Here is a 22,888-nt window from a genome sequence, read left to right as displayed (position 1 = left end):
AGCGACTCACAAAAGTGCTACACCGTTTACTCAGAAAATACCCTTAGCTAGTTTGTATCGGCTAGGATCTAAACATAACTCTTAAGCCTAGACACTGCTAAACACAAATGTCAACATGGAGATCTTAATACACCTCACGTAAGACACTACACTTCGGACGAGGTGGGTCTACAGAAACTCTCAGTCTGCGTTTGAAGACATGTTACTGCGTATCTCTTTCATGTGTCACTACTGATTATCTCAAGGTCATCTGATTTGACCTTAAAACTAAAATATGATATTATTATTATTATTGTTATTATTATTATCATTATTATAAGTAGTAGTAGCAGTATTATGTTGACTTTAAGGTCTTCTGATTGTATGCATACACATATGTGTTCTATCTGTGCTTTTTATAGGATGAGGCCCTCAAGTACAGATACATTGAGGCCCTTGTGAATTTAAGATACTGGGAAAGTTTTGTTAATTTCTAAAAAGTCTGCATCGTCTGTTTGCATCTATTTAAAAAATTGCAGTCTTGTCTCAACTATACTATTATTAATATTTGTTCCCCAAAATTGTCTGGTTTAAGCCAATTTATCTAGAAGCAAACTTGTTCATGAAGGGAATTAAATTTTCACATTTATAAGAGATGTTCAAGGATTTTTACTTAAAATTATAAATTTGTTCCAACAGGTTGAGTTAATTATTTTAAATCACTTGTGTCAGAGGGGGGTTTAATAATAATAAATAACTGTTTCAATCAGAAATGTTGGCAAATTATTCCTTAGTTGTATTAAACCTCTATAAAATGCCAAATACAATGAAATAAAGAATATACAACATTACTCTTATTACCAGTTACCTTTAAAACTAAGTTCTATCATAATAAAAGCCTTGAAATTCAGCATTTAAGAAAAGTATGAGCACCATTTAAAATGTTGGTGTTGTTGACATCAATTTAATTTTAGATTAAACTGGGGGTTTAATCTAAAATGATTTTTTAGATAGAAGTCCATGATGTAAACTGCCATGACCTAGATAAGTTCAAGTGGAATGGCACATTTACTGTGGTTTAATGGAAAAGCTGTCTTTCGTTTCCTTTTCCTGTGAGTTCTGCTTTGTGATAAGATGTGTGTTAGTTTATGAGTCATTCATGCCACCCCATAAGATACAGAGATACATTCATGCTCGCATCTCTCATAGCACAGCACTCTTCACACAGGACATTGATTCTCTCCCACACCCGTACTACACAGGAAGAAGGCAGGTTTTAGGAGTTTGGTGAATGAATTAACTGACACTGTTTTAGTAGTGGTAATTAAATGTCTCAGAGAAAAGCCAGGACGAAGCTGGGACATCATCATCTGTTTCTCTTTACAATGCATGTGATAGCAGTTCTCAGCACATCGTGGATCAGCACATCGGTGTCAGGCATCAGTGACTGCCTGAGATATTAATGTTACATTTTTCTGTATGATCTAAATGAATTGCTTATTATTTGAATGTTCAAATGTTGTTGTTTTTTTTATATTTCTTCACCGTGACCAAGTACCTTCTGTGTGGTCATTTAAAGAGCTTTTTTCGTACTTTAGAAAAACCCTATAGTGTATGGGGGTTGAATTTCCCAATACAGTCCCAAAGGCCCATTCGACTTTGCGTCGTCTGGTTGACAAATCAAGTCATTTTTCATGATTATCCATCAAAACAGTTGTTAAACATCTATGTATGACATGCATCCAAATTCTTTATCTGTTTACGTTTTTAAGAAATTGATCAAATAAAGTAGAAAAAATGATATCTTAAATATCTTTCTTTTACACAACCACAATGCACCTAAAGTGCGCATGCCTGTCCAGCATCTCATGCTTCGTCCATTGTACAGGAACTCAAGAACCTGCAGCTTTGTGTTTAAAAAAAAAAAACACTTGTTCTTCCGCAAGAATGTCCCAGGTTTTAAGTCACTTTCACAGATGAAGCTCCTTTACTTTTGCCCGCCTTGTTGGATCGGGAGTCCATTTGCTTTTCAATCAGTGATGCCACCCCTCGCACAGCTGCCAGGGGGTCCTTTTTGGAAACAGTGCCATTGTGCTGGCGTTGTGGGGCTTGCTTCCTGCACAGTCTCCCTACAAAGTCCTTGGGCGTGGATGGCGATAACAGCAGCATGACCACGGGCTCCAGGAAGACATTGCAGGAACTGGTGATGATAGCCTCACTCCTCCATGCGACATTCTTGTTTAGCACGAAACCCACCACATGCGACACATTGTAGGGTGCGTAACACACCACAAAGACGAAGAGCGCTGAGAGTTCCATGGCCAGCACCCGTCGTTTGCTTCCAGCGGGAAGACAAGAGCGCCTCACCAACGCCAGGCAGCGCAGGGTGCAAAAGGCAGACAGGAGCAGCGGCACTAGAAACAACATCAGGGCCATCTCAAAGCGCAGTGGTACCAGCACATCCAGCTGCTCCCGCGTGAAGTTCTCGTAGCAAGTGGACGTGTTGCGCTGGAAAGGGTATAGGAAGTTGGCCCCTTTCTCAGCCACCAAGGCCAAGCCCAGATGCAAAAGCACTATAGCCCACAGGAGAATGCTAACCAGGCAAGAAGTACGGGCCCTGCGGTAGAGCTTGTAGCTGATAGGGAAGGCGATGCTCAGGTAGCGTCCGACTGCCACGGCCGTGAGCAGGAGGCCGCTGCCGTAGAGCGAAGCAAAAAGGAAGAAGTTGTAGATGGGGCAAAACAACTCCGGTAGCATCCAGATCCGAAGGATGGTCTCAGCGGCCTTCACTGGCATCCAGGCTACCAGAGCCAGGTTTGACACGCACAGGTTGATGGCGTAGACCACGTTTGGCGTAGCACCTCGTTTGCGAGCCTTGCGAACATAGATGAAAAAGACCAGGATGTTGGCAGGGAGTCCCAGCAAGAAGGTGAAGGAGTACACGGTCAAAGAGATGCAGTCAAAAATGGAAAGGTACTCCATTCTTATCGCTGCTAGAGGTCATGAGGTTGGATGTAGCTCCTAAAACGAATCGTCCATTTGATCCCCATACGTGTAAGCAGTTCTTTTACACGTTCCAAAGGATCGAGGTAGCTCATTCAATTCCTTCTTAACCAAGCAGATGTTTTCCAATACAATCCAATGTGATCTCGAGAGCCCTGTGGAAAATAAATTACAATCAGTCGATCGGAGAGAGAGAGACCAAAGTGTACACACTGGAGGTGAAAACAACTATGCAACGTCAGGCCAATGGAGAGATGGGTGTGTGTATCAGGGTTTAAAGGTGACTGGCTAGTACCTTGAGGGGCTTGGCTTGATTTTGACGTCGAAGTGGTGAGAGCGACCACTCAGGCAGCAGTAATGGATCAGGATGGCATTTGTTCAGCCTGGTGCTGCCTTAATTGCTTTCAGCACACACGACAACAGCAAGGCCACATCAGCCCCCTTTAGTGAAATGATTCAGAATAATTGAGCTTTTCAGGAAGCCAAGCCGATCCAGCTCTAGCTTGCTCTCTCTAAATACAGCGAAGGGTTAAATCATAAAACCATAAAACCAGGCTGGTTGATGGCAATGCCAGGGAGGCGCGGTAAGAGTCAAAAAAGCAGGTGATGGGATGATGGTGGTTATTGCACAATGGGGATTAAATTTATGTCTTTATAGGAGGGGGAAAAAGCACATCAATCGGTAGGTTATAACCTGTTTATATCTCTCTGTGTGTATGTACGTGTGTTTATTTACTGTGTGTGTGTGTAGCTTTTTGCACACACAAGGAAAATCTATATTCATCACTGATGTTTGTACAGGTTTGTGGCTAGATCTGATATTGTGTATGGGCAAACGAGTGGCATGTACATCATACAGGTAACAGTGGTTGAGAAATGGTTCAACATTTAGGTGCACTTTCCCAGCATTCTGAATTTGACACATAACTTCATATTGGGTCAAAAGCAACCGCTGAGACTCGTCAGATGTACCACTGTTATGTGTGTCTAATATAACTGCTTTTTAAATGTTATATCACACATTTCCTTCTACAGTACAGACATTAATAGCAAGTATCATTATTTGTATGATACATAGCAATCAAAAGACCCATGTCCTACATTTATTCTAAATATTATTTTCAGGGTGCTCTCAGAGTCTGTCTGTGTTTCACCGTCTGAACTAAATTTGCTCTATTGTAAGCGTACCCTGACCATCCTGAACTGAATTTGCTCTATTGTTAGTGTACCCTAACCATCCTGAACTAAATTTGCTCTATTGTTAGTGTACCCTAACCATCCTAAACTGAATTTGCTCGATTGTTAGTGTACCCTAACCATCCTGAAGTAAATTTGCTCTATTGTAAGTGTATCTTAACTGACCTGAACTACATTTTTCTATTGTAAGCATACCCTAACCATCCTGAACTGAATTTGCTCTATTGTAAGCGTAGCCTAACCATCCTGAACTGAATTTGCTCTATTGCAAGCGTAGCCTAACCATCCTGAACTGAATTTGCTCTATTGTAAGCGTAGCCTAACCATCCTGAACTGAATTTGCTCTATTGTAAGCGTAGCCTAACCATCCTGAACTGAATTTGCTCTATTGTAAGCCTACCCTAACCATCCTGAACTGAATTTGCTCTATTGTAAGCATACCCTAACCATCCTGAACTGAATTTGCTCTATTGTAAGCATACCCTAACCATTCTAAACTGAATTTGCTTCAAGCATGTATCACACGAGACAATTAGGAAACAATTGGAACAATCCTTTAATCCTTTTTTTTTGTTTGTGTGGGCCCTGCACATTATTGTACACACATGACCTTTAAATCGATGAATAGATAAACACTGAGTGTTGATTTTGCTTCCTTTTAAGTGCCCCAATGATTAGTTGGCACTATAGCAACACTAGCAACACTAGCAACACAACTGCAGTAAACTGCACTGAGATGCAACAAAATGCTAGCAGAAATCACATGTTTAGCACATTCTGTAGCCTATGCAAATCAATAGTGAACTTAGCTTGTACAAATCAACCTGAGCATAATTAGCAAAAGTATATAAATTACACAACTGGATTTGAACCAAACGTGCTAAATAAAAAAATGAACCAAATATTTATAGTTTTTAAGCTTATATAAAATGACTTGAACTAAATTTGCTCTATTGTAAGCTTATGTTAACCAACCTCCTGAACTAAATTTGCTCTTTTGTAAGCTTATTCTAACTGATCTGAACTACATTTTCTCTATTGTAAGCTTACCCATTTGATGAAAATTTTGCACAAATACATATACAAAATTATAACCTTGTAGACTTCACCATTAAGTGAATACAAACCAATCTGAACTAAATAGGCTATATATTAAGCATTCACAAATCAACAGAAACTACTTAGGCTAGATATTACGCATTCACAAATCAACAGAAACTAATTAGGCTAGATATTACGCATTCACAAATCAACAGAAACGAATTAGGCTAGATATTAAGCATTCATGAGTCACCATTAATTTGCTAAATTTAAACAAATTTTAACTTTAAAATAATGTTTGGTAGCTTTCAACCTGACCCAAACCAACCAGTACTAAACTGGCTAAATATTATGGTTTTTCAAATCAACCTAACCTAAGACATATTTTGTTAGCAACTACAGTCAGAACAGTTCAGAGCCACAATTAACCACGTTACACTTTTTATTTCAATTCAGCCAAATGAGCTGGTTCTTGTTCTGCACACAATACAGCAAATGCAGCAACACACAGCACCTTTGAAAAACCCTCACACAATCAAAACACTAGAAAGCATGTGACAGCAATAGTCAGCATTTGAACTTGTAGAAAAACTATTCGTTTAATCAAAATCATTTCTGCAAATACATACCAAGAGCATGCTCTCCGGCGTGTTGTGAAGAACTCGATAATATTTGCAAAGCATTACATTTACTGTGTAATATCCTCTTCGTCTTTTCTTCCCCTCAGAGACAGTGTGACAAACAGACTCATTTACAGACATTAAGGTCACACGTGGAGCAGCTGCACTGTATACTGCAGGATCAATGAGGTCCCTTTCAGGTGTGTGTGTGTGTGAGAGAGTAAGGGTTTCTTAATTATGTGTATGTCTTGTCTTGTGTGCCTTTTGTGTGTGTGTGTGTATGCATGTGAGATTTGCAAGCTCTGTTCCACACGTCGCTCCATTTCATTTACAAGCCTAAATATAAGGGCACATTTTAGCCTGAGAAGTTCTAGATCACCCGCAGCTGCTCAGATAGCGATAATAATCATTATCAGATGAATTAGAGTTACTGTTAGTTAGTTTTAGGATTACATTTCCATTTTGGGTTGAAATTTAATTACATATTTCCCCCTTAAGGTCCATTTTTGATATTTTATTTTTAATACTAATAATGCATTAAACATGCCTTATTCTGAATTTAAGATAGATATATGTAAATAAACCGTGTTCTGATATGGCTATGGCTTGTTCACTGTCATCATGAGATAAGGCCAGGTGATGCTAATTTCAAAGCTTTCTAAAAATGGACTTCTTCAAGGTTTCTAATTTCGGCAATGTCACTCCACTGTTGCGTTCTCTTCACTGGCTTCCTGTAGCTGCTGCCTGCATCAGATTTAAAATCGTGACGCTGGCCTACAAAGCCAAGAACGGTCCAGCCCCTCAGTACTTGATGTCAATGGTCAAAAGCCGATCTGCACCAAGAGCCCTTCCAGCTTCAAGTACGACTCGGCTCAACCCGCCATCCCTCAAAATCTACAGAAGACAAGCGTCCAGGCTTTTTTCTGTCCTGCACCAAAGTGGTGGAACAAGCTTCCCCTGTGTGTTCAAACGGCCGAGTCACTCGCAGACTGAAGACCCACCTCTTCTGAGAATACTTGGGCGAATAGTAGAGTACTATGGTCACCTTATTGACTTTTGTTTAGTAGTGTCTAAACTTAGAGGTATCTTTAAAGTATTAGTCTATTTAAACTAGCTGAGGTTATTCTTGAGTAAATAGCAAGCTGCTTAATGCCTTAAAGGGAAATGGAAATCTCTGAAAATAAACAGAGCTGATGTTCACATTGCAGGAGAAGGCTATATGAAGATAGCAAAGGGTTTTCAGGACGTTGTTTGCTCAGTTTATAATGTAAATTGTAGTTAACTGGAAGGGTGGAGGTCAAGTTGAGGTCTGGAAGACAAAGGAACCTTGTAAAATTGGTAGAAAAGCTAATCAATATCCTTGTTGATGGCAAAAGACGAATTAGGAAGTATTAGCAGACTCTGGCACTTTGGTGCACTGCTTTATTCTGCAGCGACACCTCCACAAGTATGACCTTCATGGAAGAGTCATCAGAAGAAAATCTTCCCTGCATCTTCACCACAAAATTCCACACCAGAGGTTTTCAAAGGAACATCTAAGCAATAAATGCCTAAAATGTATTTTTATTTAAAATTGAACTTTTCTGGGGGAGAAAAATGGATGAAGATTTTTTTTAAAGCACCTCTACAACTGTTAAACACGGAGCTGAATTGATCAAGCTTTGGGCTAGTGTAACTGCCAGTGGAACGTTATTAAAAATCTATAGATAGATCTCAAAAGAGCAGTGCAATGCAAGATGGCCCAAAAATCTCATAGACTTGAAGACTCAAAAATTGGAAGACTCTTAGGGCCCTATTTTAGCAATCTTTTGGCCGTAAACCGCACAGCTTGATTTAGGGCGTGTTGGTGTGTCTTTCCTATTGTTCAGATGGGAAAAGGCTTAAATTAAAACATTAAACATTAAAAAGACATGTCCTAAGTCTCATAGATGTACTTTGGGCATAACGTGCAACAAACCAATCGACGTGTCACTCGCTATCCCCTTTAAGAGCCAGGTGTGGTCTGACTTTGGTGAATTGCTATTTCAAAGTGGAGGTGTACGCACGCCTGTGTTGACAATTCACTGCCCTGACTGTTGACGTCTGCCTAGGTTGTTTTCAGTCAGTGGTCACCTGTGTTTTCCATTGCCAAGATTGCAGTACACCAGAAATTGACCTGAATACACCTCATTTTAAACCTCAAATATTTAAACAACGCAGGCGGAAAGCATGAAAATAGACCGTTGAGGGGGTGTAGGATAGCAATGAGCATCACAACGCCGTGCGCAGGGTGTAAGATAGGGCCTTTAGTTGTCTACAAACCGTTGCTGTAAGTAGTGATGTACAACAAAGGTGCTGCAGGGTGTTCAAACTTTCAGTCCCTTTACCTTTTTTTTTTACCTTTTCTGATATTTTGAATCTAGTAATATTAAAGTAATATCTATTTAAAATGATATTATTGAGTAAATAGCAAGCTGCTTAATGCCTTAAAGGGAAATGGAAATGTTAAAATTTGTCCCAACAATCATCAGCCATGGGCTCCTCTAGGCAGCTGCCTAGCACTCTGAAAATAAACAGAGCTGATGTTCACATTGCAGGAGAAGGCTATATGAAGATAGCAAAGGGTTTTCAGGACGTTGTTTGCTCAGTTTATAATGTAAATTGTAGTTAACTGGAAGGGTAGCATCACAACGCCGTGCGCAGGGTGTAAGATAGGGCCTTTAGTTGTCTACAAACCGTTGCTGTAAGTAGTGATGTACAACAAAGGTGCTGCAGGGTGCTCAAACTTTCAGTCCCTTTACCTTTTTTTTTTACCTTTTCTGATATTTTGAATCTAGTAATATTAAAGTAATATCTATTTAAAATGATATTAAAGAAACCTTAAATAAATCTTATTAAGTAATTTGGGTTGAAATTAGGTTAGGTTTAAGGTTACTGTTAAACTTCCTATAATCTACTACAGCTGAAACTTTACAATCAATTTATTTAATGGTAGTTAAATGTTAGTTAAAGTCAACTTGATCATCTACAGAGCATCTATATTGGACTCTCAAAATAAAATGTGTTATTATATATAGTTAAATGTCTTTACTCAATTATACACTGTTACAGACCTAATACAAGACAACAAAAATATATGAGATTTCTTTCTTTCTGTGCTTCTTTTATGGGTTTTATGGGGGATATAAACTCGATGATGATGATGAAGATGAAGTATTGAAAAGAGCTAGAAAGTGTATTTATGTGTGAACATTTAATGAACCAATGAAAAGCTGGCTAACAGTGTGAATGATTAGCTTAGGCTAGCTGCAGCATGTGCCTGCCTCCAGTGTTGGTGAGGGGAACCACAGCCATGGATAAGGTGTCACTTTGAGAAGTGAGGGTCAAGCGCTGGCGGGTCTGTGTGGTACGCTGCTCCAGGGCCAGGGCCTCCTGTTTACGAGAGAGATCCTCCAGCATCTGGGCCTTATGATGCTGCAGAGACTGTAAGGAGTCCCTGGAAATTAGAGCGAGAACAAATTCAGTCCATATCATAACATTATGAGAATACAGTTATTAAGCCTTTAAGGATTTGATATATGTAAATAGGCTTTGTTCTAATTGGCTGTATTGTGCCTTATTCTAAATGCAGTCTATACTGAAATACATCTTGTAATTGGCGTGAATCGAAGGGGCTAAAGTAGGCTGAATAGGTGGATATAAGAAATAGCGTATGCAAACCACAGGCTGAATTTTGTCATTTTAGCAGGTTATTATGACTTATTGTATGATTATTATGATTTATGATTCATTATGAATGAAAACACACACAAGATGAATGATAGATGTAGACAGGATGGACTCACTGAGCCTGAGCCAGTTTCTGTTTTAGAGCCAGAATGGTAGAATCCAGTCGTTTGGCCTCCTCCACAAGCCCATATTGAACCTGGGTGGAGAGCATAAGCATCAATGAGATCACATCAAATGTTGATCAAACAACTTCATTTTTTTCTGTATTTAATATTTTTCCTGGAAAGCCCACTTAAAATGTTTGTGTGGTTTAGGCACCAAAAAACTGCCATAACATCACTTCAGGAGGATCACCTCGTCTCGGCACAGGTCCACGCCAGGCCTCTTGGCCCTGTTCTCCAGACGAGTGTGCACCAGCTTCAGAGGAGCCATCTTAGCTTGCAAGTCCCTCTCCAGTCCAATGACGTCTCCCTCCAGCTCAGCAATCTCGTCCTGCGTCTAACACATGGACAGAACAAACACATGAACAGTGCCTTTCCAGTGCTTCTAGCCACTCTACTTTTAGGTCAGGAAACAGCATATAGATGAAGATGAGGAGGGTGATGAAGAATGTTTACAGTTTTCAGCTGCCACTGGACCTCCTGGAGGGCCTGTTCCACGTGATGAGTGCGCTTACGGAGGGCGAATTCTGTAGCTACGCGCTGAGCCTCCAGCTCGTTCTGCACCTGAAGGACGGGAGACGCATGCTTTAATAGAGCATCTTCTGTCTCCCTTACTAGAACTGTGACTGTTAGTCTAGTACTACTCTAACTGTAATGAATAGGTTACTTCATTTATTTCATTTTCATTTATTTAATAGTCAATCAATTAAAAATGCATATTTGTGCTTTTTTTTGCAGTATATTGTTTTATTTGCTGTTCAGGTAAGTCTATTTTTATATATTAGACCTAATAAGAAGATGAAGAAATGATCGAACACACTCCAGAAATACACGCCACCAACAGCATGCACACCTCAGCTGTTGTACCTGTGCTCGAGTGATACTCATATTCTCTCTCAGCTGTACAGAAGCCTGCATCTCTTCCTTAGCGTGGGATACATTGTGGTGGCTGAACTGCTCCCACTGCTGGGGGGTCGTGGATCTGCAAACAATTTTAGATGCATAGTATCACTGTGTTGCTCTACCCTACCCTACCCCCCCCCCCCCCCCCCCCAAAAAAAAAGAGATGTTTATAAAGACTTTAGCTTCAGTTATTTTTCATTTTCAGTTTTCCAGGTTACTTTTATTTCTTTTCTGTTCCATTTGTCTTGTCCACTTAAAAAAATAAAATAAAAAGCAGTTTTAATAAACCCTTCAATAAAACTGGTCAGCATATGAGAACCTGGTAGGCTAGCTTGTTAGCTCACCCAGGAGGAACTCTGGTGGGATTGGGCTTCAGTGAGATTTCTGGTGATGTCACTGTGAGCGTCAGGCAGGACACGTCCACGTCCAAAGCTTCTGTCTTGTGTTGGAGGTCAAGGGCAAGTTGGTGACGGGCTTCCTGCAGTAAACTGAACACACCTGTCAACGTTAGGGATAGCTCACCACCCTCGTTCTCCCTCAAAACATGTTTGCTCTCTCTCTCTCCCTCTCCCTCACCACAGCTGTTCGAAGGCTTGGTCAATATGCTGCTGCAGGACCCGCTGTGCTCCATCAATCACGTCCACTTCCTTCTTCAGCTCGGCCTCAACTGGGTCACTAACCAGCTCGTTGCCCCGACGACCCTCTCTCAAGGTCTGGCACTCGGCAGTGACCTCTAGGGGCAGCACCGTGGCTGCAAGGGCACGCTCGGTCTCGTCCTTTGCCTGGAGACCGATAATCGATTCAACTTGAGACATCAAAAAGGCTAAAGATCTGGATGATTGAACAAAACAGCAGACATTTCACTGTGGTACGAATGTGACCAACATAACCCAATACAGAATAGAAATCTAGAAATGTAATGTAAATGTGATTAAATAGAAAGTTATGTCATTATTAGTGGTGTCAATCAATTAAAAAGTTGAATGTCGTTAATAACAGCAATATATTGTGAGTAATTATGATAAAGCTGTCAGGTGTGCCTAATAAACTGTCTAGAGGAATCACCTTTTTTCTTATTACACTCTGTGAGTGTAGCTTTGAGAACTTTTGCCCAGAACACGACGAAGCTCGGACACAGAAGCTTTAATAGAGAAACTGCTTCAACAGCTTTTTAAGAAATAAATGGAGGCTCAGTCATTGAGCCGGATTAAGCAGAGCTAAGAAAGGAGCAGCTGTGTGTGTGAGAGAGCAAGAGAGTTAGTTATGACATTTAATGCATATTTCACTTAAATGAAGTGCAATCCAGTTTATGTCACTAAATACATCCACTAATGCATCACTAGGCTCTGTAGAGACAGTGACTTATGGGAGGAAGTTGGGACCAAACTTGATAGGATGATTAATTTGCACTAGTAATTATGGATGTGTGCATTCATTGCCATGGAGGGGTTAAATGTAGAGACTAAATTCGTATAACGGATGGTCTTGAATTTTGTCATTTTGCCTGTGATATTGCCTGTTATATAATGTGAGTTAAATATAATGTAATGTACCAAAAGGACAAGGAAAACTCAAACCAGATATTAATAACAAATCATATCTTAATATATATATACATATGAAATCATTTTCATATCCAGTCAGGTATATTTTTGGCTCCATATTTGCTTTCAGTTGAGAAAGATGTCCTTTTAGCCCACCTATACCCCCTCAGTGTTTTGATGGCTGGTTGGCGTGTGGCAACTTCAGTAATGTACTAACAAGAGTGAGAGCGTCTATCTCTTGGTCCACATCCTGCGCATAGGCCTCCAAGGTCTTCTTCCATCGCGTGACATCACTGATCCTGTCATTCAGGCGACGACTGCTGTCATACTCATCCCAGCTCGTCTGGTAGAAAAAGATGGAGCTTACAAGCTTGTCTTAGTGTCCATGTTTTCTTAATTCTTGTCTAATTGTCTTTAAAACAAACGCCTTTTTCTGATTGGTATGTAATTACATGCAGTGGCACCACTCCTGTATTTAATACGTTACTTTGTTGGCTGTCTCATTCCGCAGCGCCCTCCCCTCCTGACGTATCTCGTGTGATACGTGCCGTCTGTGCTCTGCAGTGTCTGAGATGTGCTTGTTGCTGTTCTCCCAATCAGACACTCTGCAGCGAAGACCTGGCTTCATGCTCATGGTGGCCATGACCAAGGGACAGCTGTCACTCTCCACCAGATCTATAGTGGGATAGAGGGATAGTGAACGTGTCTGTATGTCTTATATTATAATAAATTGAATTACAGTGAACCATATTGTAGTGTTTGACTGAAAGTGTGTGTGTGTGTGTGTTACTTACAGCACGTTCTACCTCTAACAATTCTGTCAAAATACTCGTTAGACTCATAACTGTGGTAGCACACCTACCACACCTAATGATGTTTAACAACAGCAGCTTAAAAACCTAGCACAAACTTAGCTAGCGACTTAATTGATGACCAGTTGGCTATTTTAATCAGTAGCCAGATACTTCCGCTACAGAATAGCTAGTTAGCATCCTGATGTAAAGAAGTTTTACAATGAACACTTACTAATCTAACAAATCACAATCACATCATATCACAAATATGATATGTGTGTATTTGAATGACAAATGAGTTGTCAAATACTCAAAATGTCCCTGGATGCTGTTGTGCTGGAAAACCTGCACTGGCATCCTGGAGGTGACCACCTAGTCCAACACCAGACCAACACTAGACCATTAAAAGCAGCATAAAAAGCATGAGGGTCTGTGCTTCTGTTTTGCAGAAGGGTTTGGAAAAGTAATTATTTATAAGCAATTGATTCTTCAAATACCCACAATAGAGCCCCAGCAATTACATCAACTGACAGGTTATTCGACACAGTGCAGCTCACTCCCTTCTTCAGTTGGGTGTAGGACTGTGAGATGGGGATGGGGAGGTGTGGCTGCTTAGCCTGAAGCTCCTTCTGCCTGTCCTGGCACAGAGCAGAGGTAGGGGCATCCCATTTAGTATCAATAGCTGCTAAAACATTGCCTGCATTGAATGTTAACACATTTTTTTTTTTGTGAAGATATGAAATAACACATATTAGCCTATTTCACTGTGGACTATGCCAACAGGGTCATTTCTACCACTTACAGACTATACCCACCTTTTCTCAATAAAATATTGGTTTCTTTGGGTTTTTGGTAACCAAATTATTCTTCAAATTGTAACGGAATGCTTCAGTCCCAATAGGCAGCTCACTGCTTGCCAGTACAAATCGCACTTGTTTTGAGGGCGGACCAAACCCTGTCTTGCAAAGGGGGAGGGGGAGGCAAGAAAGGTCATTTAAACCGTTTTAGCGTTATTAATAAATAATTCTATTCATTAGGAAGGTTTTATGGTTTAATATTGGAATAAAAATAAATGATACATTTATTATACACTTTCTAAGGCCCCTGTCAGTCACAAGCTGTGACATCAAATCTTTTCCAAAATAAAGAACTGGAGCAACCGCAGTTAAATAAAAACTTTCTAGGAATGTTCAGAAAACCCTGACAGATCCAAGGTTTCAATCAACCAGGAATTGTTAGCCGTGCCAGGCGGCAGACGGTGCAGTCTGTAATTATACAGCTATACTTTATAATGAGACATATTCAGGTACAAGATTTACTGTATAGGTAAAAGGCAAAAGGGCTTACCACTTTTCTGGTCAGAAAATGAATACAATAGTGTCTTTTATTTATAGTCAGTTATTATTATAGTCAGGTCTGTCAAATAAAGGTAGAAACACCCACACTTGAATGCATCCGATGCAACCAGCCCTTCTTTTAAATTAAGTTAACTCCTTATCTTATTAAATTATGATTAAAAAATAATTGGAACAAAAACAAGCAAAAATCTAGTTCAGATGATGTTTTGCAAAGTTTTGCCCAAGCCCTTCATACAGTTTTACTCCTAGCAGCTCTGTTAACACAGTCAGTGCCGTTAAACGCCTCGAGAACGGTTGACTTACCCTAGGCTCTGGAATGTGCAGATGCTCTTTTGTGCGCGTGTATTTCAGAACGCTGAACAAAGCGCCGCGGTCTCCAGGCAACCAGAGGACGCGACTGCTACTCAATAATTAAAGTGCCATAGCAACGGACTTTAAACAATCTGCTATTGGATGACGGCACAGTTTGAGGGGGTTCTGAAATAGGAGATGCGGCGCAGGCTGATATAGCTGTACATGTCTTCACCGTCCAAACCCTTTATCTCCCGTTTTTTACATCATTTCAATATGGCAGTTTTTCTTTACACTGTGTCAGAATGACTAACTAGACCAATATTATTAAAATTGGTAATAAAATGTCTAACATTTGTAACATAACCATAAACGGGGTGTGGGCAGCGTGTCCCCCAAAGCTGAAATTAAACCTATGCCACTGTTAACTACAGTGGCCATTCCTTATAAAGCTTGACTAGAGTTGGCAACAAGGGGAATACATTTGGTTTGCCAACTGAGCATAGAGGGACAAACATCAGATGTAGGCTGTAACCTACATATATCATATCTATATGGAAAACTAGGTGAACTAGCATCTCTGTATTCTCATGAAATCGAATGATTTACTATCTACATTGCCCTCCATAATGTTTGAGATGATATGATTGCAGGCAGTTCATTTGTGTCTCCATAGTTTGCTCTTGCCATTAATCTAATAGAGGTTCATCTCGGTCTCTTTCATCTACAGACCTAGACCGTGTTTTTTTTTTTTCTGTCCATGAAGTATTCTGCAGATAGTAGTCTCTGACAAACACCGACCCACTTCATGGAGGCTGTTTCTGATCTGAATTGAGGATTATTGAGGATTCTTCTGCCATCAGCACTTGAGGTCTTCCTCGACCTACCAGTTCCATTGCAATTAATGAGCTCACCAGTGCGTTTTTTCTTCTTACTGATATTCCACACAGTTGATTTTGGTAATGCCAAGGTTTGATCGTCACCTGCAAGGGTATTTACACTTGTTATTCATCCTCAAAACAGCTTCTTTGACTTTCCTCGACACAGCTCTTGTCTTCATGTCATGACTTAAACATGTTTAAGGCTTAGAAGCAAGCATAGGAACACACCTGAGTCATCATAAACACCAGTGAAGCCAAACGTCCCAAATGACTCAAAAGTTATGGTGACAAAAAGTCAAATACCCCTTGAATTCTGGAGTGTGTACTTTAATAACACCTGATTGTCTTGATTCAAAATGTTTAAACTGTGGAGGAGAGGGGCAAGGAAAATGGTATCTTTGCCCTGAACATTATAGAAGGGTTTTTTCATCAACCTGTTTTCCATGACATGCCTTCCTGTCAGTAGGTCACCATAACATGAGATAAATCTGATCCAAGATCAGCACTCCCACTCCTAGTTTTTGAAATCTGGCTTAGTCAGAATCTGTTGCAAGAATGAAAAACTCCACACAAGCTCTAAGCACAAGTACACTAGGTTTACTGAAATATATGCCATGGTTCATCACTGTAATTCTCCGTCTGAGCATCAAGTTTCAATTGAAACTTCACAATTTCACAAGCACGAAAATCTAAAGTATGCCAACTTTGCAAACCTGTGTATAAAAGACTGCCAGATAATGTGTCACTTCAACATTTAAGCCTTATATTGTTGTTATTTTATTATTTCTGACATATTTAACAGCGTTCACTGTATTTGTAAGATGGTGAAGTACAGGCCTGCTGTGTTTTTGGCTAATAATTAACCAACATGTACTGTTTGACTGCATACTCTGTACACATGACATGTAGGACGCTCGATTTAGCTACACTTTTTCCATTTCAGACAGGCAATGTTAGTGGGCTCTGCCTCCTTAATTGCTCATTAATGTAGCAGGTACAGAATATTCTTTAACACAGACCCGACACCAGCTATCCATACTCAACCTCATCTTGTCCATTTACTAAATCTGCATAAGTCACCTCAGGACAGCATCAGACCTGAAAGAGGGTCATGCTCATAATGTATTATTACTCCTTTTAAATTAAATTATGTTATTAATTATGTTATGGATAGTTGCCAGCTATCTAATGCCAGCTGCTTAACACTGTGTGGATGTTTCCTGATGAAAGGACCAAGATAAACAAAATGATTTTTTATAAAGATACCATTTCAAAATATGAGTTTTATAGTACTGAAGAACGAAATAAATTATTATTACAATTATAATTTTATTTTTATATTAAAAAACACTGATAATGTTTGCATCTGGAATGTTATTTGTAGACATGCTCTGTGTAATAAAGCACATATTCATAAAAATATACAATTAGCATTTCTCTAGCAGTGCAACAAGAGGAAATCAGAATGTCATTTTTTAATGCTTGCCATTTAAACTGTATTGGCATGACTATCTTCCACATTAGCATTTTGACTGGCTGCCTTAAAAAGATCATCCAATGGCACTCTACAAGTAGTCCATCTCAGCCGTCTCCAGATGCTTTGTTACGTGGTCCAATATGAGCTTCTCATTGCCCGGGTCTTTCAGGTAGAAGTGTGATCCAGAGAACATCCGCACAGTGAAATCCCCACTAGTCATAGCCTGCCATGCTGTAAAGAACAGAAGTTAAAAACACAGTAATGTACTGCATATAAACATGATAACATCTCAAATTCTGATCACCAGGTTTCTTAAACGTGTACAGTACATCAAGAAACCTTCATGTGATTCTTCATTACATACACAAACCTGTGTTCTAGTGCAGAACAGAATTTGAACTGAAGCTAAAATGTAAACTGTCCAGTTCACATTTGCTCCTTCTGAGAAAGGTTTACCACAAGATGGTTTAGAACTACTGTGTCCACATTGTATTGTACAGTGTGGTCATGAGGTACCAACAGTGTTTTAGAATTGCCCACATGGCATCATGGAGTACTGCTGAAACATCAATACTGTGCAGGACAATCCCATCTCTGACCTTGTAAGTCATGTGGCATGTCTTCCTTGCCGTCAAAGCATGAAACTGGGCATGAGAGAAAAGGGCTTTCTGGCCGGCTACACCTGCAACACACACAAACACACAGGTTATCAGATTCCATGCGTTTCTTATAGAACTAGCATTTCTCAGTACAACATGTGGAAATCACTATGTCAGTTTGAATGCCACTAGACACTATTCCCTTACAGCACTAGCGACTTTGTGGGGATAGGGGGAGTCCCGGCTACTGGGTGGAAATTGAAAATGATATATATATATATATATATATATATATATATATATATATATATATATATATATATATATATACACACATATATAAAATAGGATGTGTTATATAAAAAAATACATAAAATGGTCATCATAGGGTCTAAAACTGTGCACATTTTCAGGGGGCAAACACTTTTTCACAGCACTGTATAATACCTGGATCTCCAGTACTACTCTACACATTTAGAAGTGTTCATTTTTAATATGCTGTATGTATGAAGACGTATGAAATGTTCTATGTATCACTGCAAACGGAATTCCTTTTGTTTTTTTTACGTTAAAGGTTTATACATTTTTCCACTGTGTTAATTCCAACATAAGCACCGGCCTGTGATTTATGAATGTAGTTTTTAAATAATTTTAATTACCAATTAATCACTGACTGATTGATTTCATTTTAGTTGCATTTTACAAACTTGTAAAAGGCAGCATATATATATATATAATTTATAATTAATTATAATTAATTAATTAATTAATTACATTCAACTAACCTGTAATTCTCCACTACATTGAGGTCCGCCTTTAAAGCCGGCAAGAATAGCTTCAGCACCTCAGGATTGGCCAGAATTTCAGGAGGGGTTCCTCCAATGGCGCTCATCCACTGGAGGAATTCTTCATCGGACAGGTGGCTTCTCCGTGGGGCCTGTAATCTGGTTTCAGACTGAGAGAGAGGATCATTTTGTGCGTCAGCCGATACATCTAATACATTGCATCCAGGAGCGTTATGCTGAACTGCAAAGAGTGAAGACTGAAGAAGAAGGGGGGGGAAGCACACTGATACTACTGTAATGTTTCTTCCATGCTTGTAAATGTTTTACCCGTAGATGGGTCACACCCCTTTACATTACGAAACAATGGTGACTGATCTAATGCCAGCTACAGTACTGCTGCTTAATGTATTTCACATTAATATACAGTATATTTTGTCTAATAAAAGATGTAGTATGGTGCTTGTTGCGTTGTACTAGGCCACTGTTATCACTACTACTGTAGTGCTCAAACAAGCATGAAGAACAACTGTACTTACGTAAGGCGCAGAAGCGCCGGAGATAAACACATGCACTGGTTCAAGGCTGTGCACTTTCTTTACATACTCAGCAAAGGCATAGCTGGTCATGGCACCAAAACTGGGTAAATAAGAATAAGAAAATATTTAATAAGAAAAATCTATCATAGCTATATTGCATTTTCACACCAGTAATACTGGAATATAAAAAAAATGAACAAATTCCACTTAAACTTGTATCCTAAGCTGTGCTTGAATATGGCCTTTCTAGACAAATTGCTCCCAGTAATGGTGATAAGAACCAGAAGTACATTGTTAAATGACATCGCAGCAAATGATTTCACCAAATAAATATAAATCTTACCTGATCCCTTCTCTCTCCCCAGTTTAGTCATTGCCAATTACCAACCACTAATGCGGACTCCCTATAACACAATGTTACCATCGCTGGGAGAGTGAAGGTCCGCACATGCTTTCGCCAAGACATGTGAAATTCCGACTGGGCCAATACTTAGACAGTTACGTCAGTTTCATTATAGTTTTGCCCGATAACATTTATTAATTCTCATATTTATATCAAGGGTATACAGAAATTCAGTACAATTATTTTTTTGTGTTGGGCAAATTTTCTCGTTAGGTGAGGGAGTGGAGGCCAGACATCCAACTTTCGCCACACTTTGAGCAGACCTGACCTATATTCATTTTCCAGACATTCCAGATGTTATTTTAAATATATAGAAACATACTTTTTTTAATCACAGAGGACAAATTCTAGTGCTACAGTAGCAAAACCATTAAACAGTCCTTAAATACAACTCAGGTCAGTGCAAAAAGCATCCAACACCATCAAACAAAAAACTCTGCATTCAGTGGTGGTGTGGTGTGGATATTATTTGTATAGAAATGTGACAACACAAAAAACTTAAAACACCTAATAGCACCAACCTGTGTCCAAAGAGGGCAAACGGTTTCTCCTTGAGTGCTGGCAACAGTACATTGATGACCTCATCAAGGATCTGCTGCATGTGCTGGAAGAACGGTTCTTTCACTCTGCCCTCCCTGCCCGGCAGTCTGACTGAATACACTGAATTTCACATTACAAAGAACAACAAAAATTAGCATTCAAATAAGCAGCAAAGGTCAAAATGACAGTGTGAACTTGGAACAGTGTATACGGCTTGTCGTACAAGCATTTGAGACTTTGTCAGTGTATAGAGACATAAAGGAATCTTATGTTTTTTATTTACATAAAATAATATTTAACTATTTGGCTAATCACATTTAATTATACTTCTTTAGTGTCTTTATTTGCATGGTTTAGTCTCTTGTATGCCGGTGCCAAACATTTTTATATACAGAAAGAAATGCAGCAACTTCTTTATTTACTTTATTCATTATACAAATCAGTACACAATTGAAAAACTGTATATATTCGGAAGATAATCAATTAAGCAAAGTTTTAAAGATTGGGTATCACTTTACTTGGATGGTCCTTAAGATGCTCACAAGACATTTAACTATTAAATGCAACTGAACTGTAAGTTGAATGTAAACCTAACATTTCCCTTAAATGCTAACCCCAACTCTAACCTTCACCTAAACCTAACCTTTCCCCTAAATCCTAACCTTCACCTACAACCCTAAACCTAACCTTCACCTAAACCTAACCTTTCCCCTAAATCCTAACCTTCACCTACAACCCTAAACCTAACCTTCACCTAAACCTAACCTTTACCTTAAATCCTAACCCTAACCTTCACCTAAACCTTAAAACTAACCCTAAACCTAATCTTCCCCTTAATCCTAACCCTAACCCTCGCCTAAACCTTAAATCCTAACCTTCACCTAAACCTTAAATCTAACCCTAACCCTAACCCTTGCCTAAACCTTAAATCCTAACCTTCACCTAAACCTTAATTCTAACCCTAACCCTCGTCTAAACCTTAAATCCTAACCTTCACCTAAACCTTAAATCTAACCCTAAACCTTAAATCTAACCTTAAAACTAACCCTAACTTGTCCCTATATCCTAATCCTCACATTCACCTAAACCTTAAAACTAACCCTAAACCTAATCTTCCCCTTAATCCTAACCCTAACCCTCGCCTAAACCTTAAATCCTAACCTTCACCTAAACCTTAAATCTAACCGTAACCCTAACCCTTGCCTAAACCTTAAATCCTAACCTTCACCTAAACCTTAATTCTAACCCTAACCCTCGTCTAAACCTTAAATCCTAACCTTCACCTAAACCTTAAATCTAACCCTAAACCTTAAATCTAACCTTAAAACTAACCCTAACTTGTCCCTAAATCCTAATCCTCACATTCACCTAAACCTTAAAACTAAACCTAAACCTAACCCTAACCTTCACCTAAACCTTAAACCTCACCTAACCTTTAAATCTAACCTTAAGCCCAACCCTTCCCCTAAATCCTAACCCTAACCTTCACCTAAACCTTAAATGTAACATTAAACCTAACCCTAACCTTTCTCCTAAATCCTAACCTTCACCTACAACCCTAAACCTAACCTTCACCTAAACCTAACCTTTACCTTAAATCCTAACCCTAACCTTCACCTAAACCTTAAAACTAACCCTAAACCTAATCTTCCCCTTAATCCTAACCCTAACCCTCGCCTAAACCTTAAATCCTAACCTTCACCTAAACCTTAAATCTAACCCTAACCCTAACCCTTGCCTAAACCTTAAATCCTAACCTTCACCTAAACCTTAATTCTAACCCTAACCCTCGTCTAAACCTTAAATCCTAACCTTCACCTAAACCTTAAATCTAACCCTAAACCTTAAATCTAACCTTAAAACTAACCCTAACTTGTTCCTAAATCCTAATCCTCACATTCACCTAAACCTTAAAACTAAACCTAACCCTAACCTTCACCTAAACCTTAAACCTCACCTAACCCTTAAATCTAACCTTAAGCCCAACCCTTCCCCTAAATCCTAACCCTAACCTTCACCTAAACCTTAAATGTAACATTAAACCTAACCCTAACCTTTCCCCTAAATCCTAACCCTAACCTTCACCTGAACCTTTAATCTAACTTTCAGCCTGATGATGGGGTAAAGAGGAAAGAGAGGAAGAGTGGGCTTCAGAAATAGGTGGTCTTTAAATGAGTGCAATTCGAGTAAATCCTTTAAAGCCTTAAAGGACCTGTAGAGATAACTGTACATCATCTCAGCTGGATTTACAGCATATACAGCCCAACACTACAGGTCGATCAGTGGCGCTGACAGATACCTTCAACAGAGCTGTTGAGGAGTCTCCCCCAGCGGGCGTAGTGGATGGAGCCTCCACCTGCCCAAGGGAAGCAGATCAGGCGGACTACAGCGTCCGGCCGCCTGCTGAAGCAGGTAATGACTTTGTCCATTCCAGCTAGAAGAAGAGTTAGAGCAACTGGTCATTTTAAACCAACTCCTTTCTGAACCCAGACACCCGAGTATTTACAGGAGACTCCGGAGATTAAACCTCATTGAGTAGAACAGTATTAGTAGCGATAATCCGAGCTCTGTATAAGCAGCTGTTTAACTAAAGATTGAGCACACAGAGTAAACTATTCACCTGACATTTAGAGACATTACTTTCCAATAGCTCCTCAACAGCTGGACATGGACTATCGTTGACAGCCCACAGACATTTAGCTACATAAAGAGCTGGCCAACCTCCTCCAGTTCACCAGATCCCTGAGGTGCCTTCAATACCGCCGGAGTCTTTATTAAAGACCGTGTTTCATTAACTCAGGGAACTGAACTCTTGCTGAATGTGCTGAAATATATTCAAACATATGAAAGTAAAGCGTCTAAATCTCAGAATGACACCGTGTTTGTCGCTGTGCTGCTTAATTAATACAGACCCTGGAAAATGTACCCAACACAGATGGACGTTTAACCCGACAGCTGTGTTGAAGGAGCGCCGGTTTAGCTTCTTCTACGCTGAGCTCAGTTGACTGTAGGGCGCAATGCTGCCCTCTCAGGACCAGCGGCCTCAACGAGACCTGACTCAGTACTTA

The 22,888-nt window shown here is 39.6% G+C and overlaps 3 protein-coding genes across 3 annotated transcripts; all 3 read right to left on the bottom strand.

The window, feature by feature from the left end:
- Positions 1-1,938: 1,938 nt before the first annotated feature.
- Positions 1,939-2,961, bottom strand: LOC140551084 (free fatty acid receptor 3). The gene has a single exon (XM_072674451.1). It carries the CDS (start codon positions 2,959-2,961, stop codon positions 1,939-1,941), a length of 1,023 nt encoding a protein of 340 aa, XP_072530552.1.
- A 2,773-nt stretch (positions 2,962-5,734) lies between these two features.
- tekt2 (tektin 2 (testicular)) lies at positions 5,735-14,631 on the bottom strand. The gene is made up of 10 exons (XM_072674739.1): positions 14,612-14,631; positions 12,644-12,831; positions 12,374-12,499; positions 11,189-11,394; positions 10,957-11,100; positions 10,577-10,691; positions 10,166-10,273; positions 9,903-10,046; positions 9,665-9,744; positions 5,735-9,315 (listed from the first exon to the last, which is right to left on the bottom strand). The coding sequence occupies exons 2-10, from the start codon at positions 12,797-12,799 to the stop codon at positions 9,117-9,119; spliced, it is 1,278 nt and encodes a 425-aa protein (XP_072530840.1). The 5' UTR covers positions 12,800-12,831; positions 14,612-14,631; the 3' UTR covers positions 5,735-9,116.
- A 2,158-nt stretch (positions 14,632-16,789) lies between these two features.
- On the bottom strand, positions 16,790-22,757 carry olah (oleoyl-ACP hydrolase). Its single transcript, XM_072674738.1, has 7 exons — positions 22,441-22,757; positions 22,120-22,254; positions 19,802-19,940; positions 18,878-18,977; positions 18,342-18,511; positions 17,557-17,639; positions 16,790-17,188 (listed from the first exon to the last, which is right to left on the bottom strand). Exons 1-7 carry the CDS (start codon positions 22,445-22,447, stop codon positions 17,046-17,048), a joined length of 777 nt encoding a protein of 258 aa, XP_072530839.1. The 5' UTR covers positions 22,448-22,757; the 3' UTR covers positions 16,790-17,045.
- Between the last annotated feature and the right edge of the window lie 131 nt (positions 22,758-22,888).

The sequence above is a fragment of the Salminus brasiliensis genome, chromosome 3, assembly GCF_030463535.1.
Source record: "Salminus brasiliensis chromosome 3, fSalBra1.hap2, whole genome shotgun sequence".
Lineage (NCBI taxonomy): Eukaryota > Metazoa > Chordata > Actinopteri > Characiformes > Bryconidae > Salminus > Salminus brasiliensis.
The sequence above is the reverse complement of the archived record's forward strand: the minus strand, read 5'-3'. Positions and strand labels throughout refer to the sequence as shown.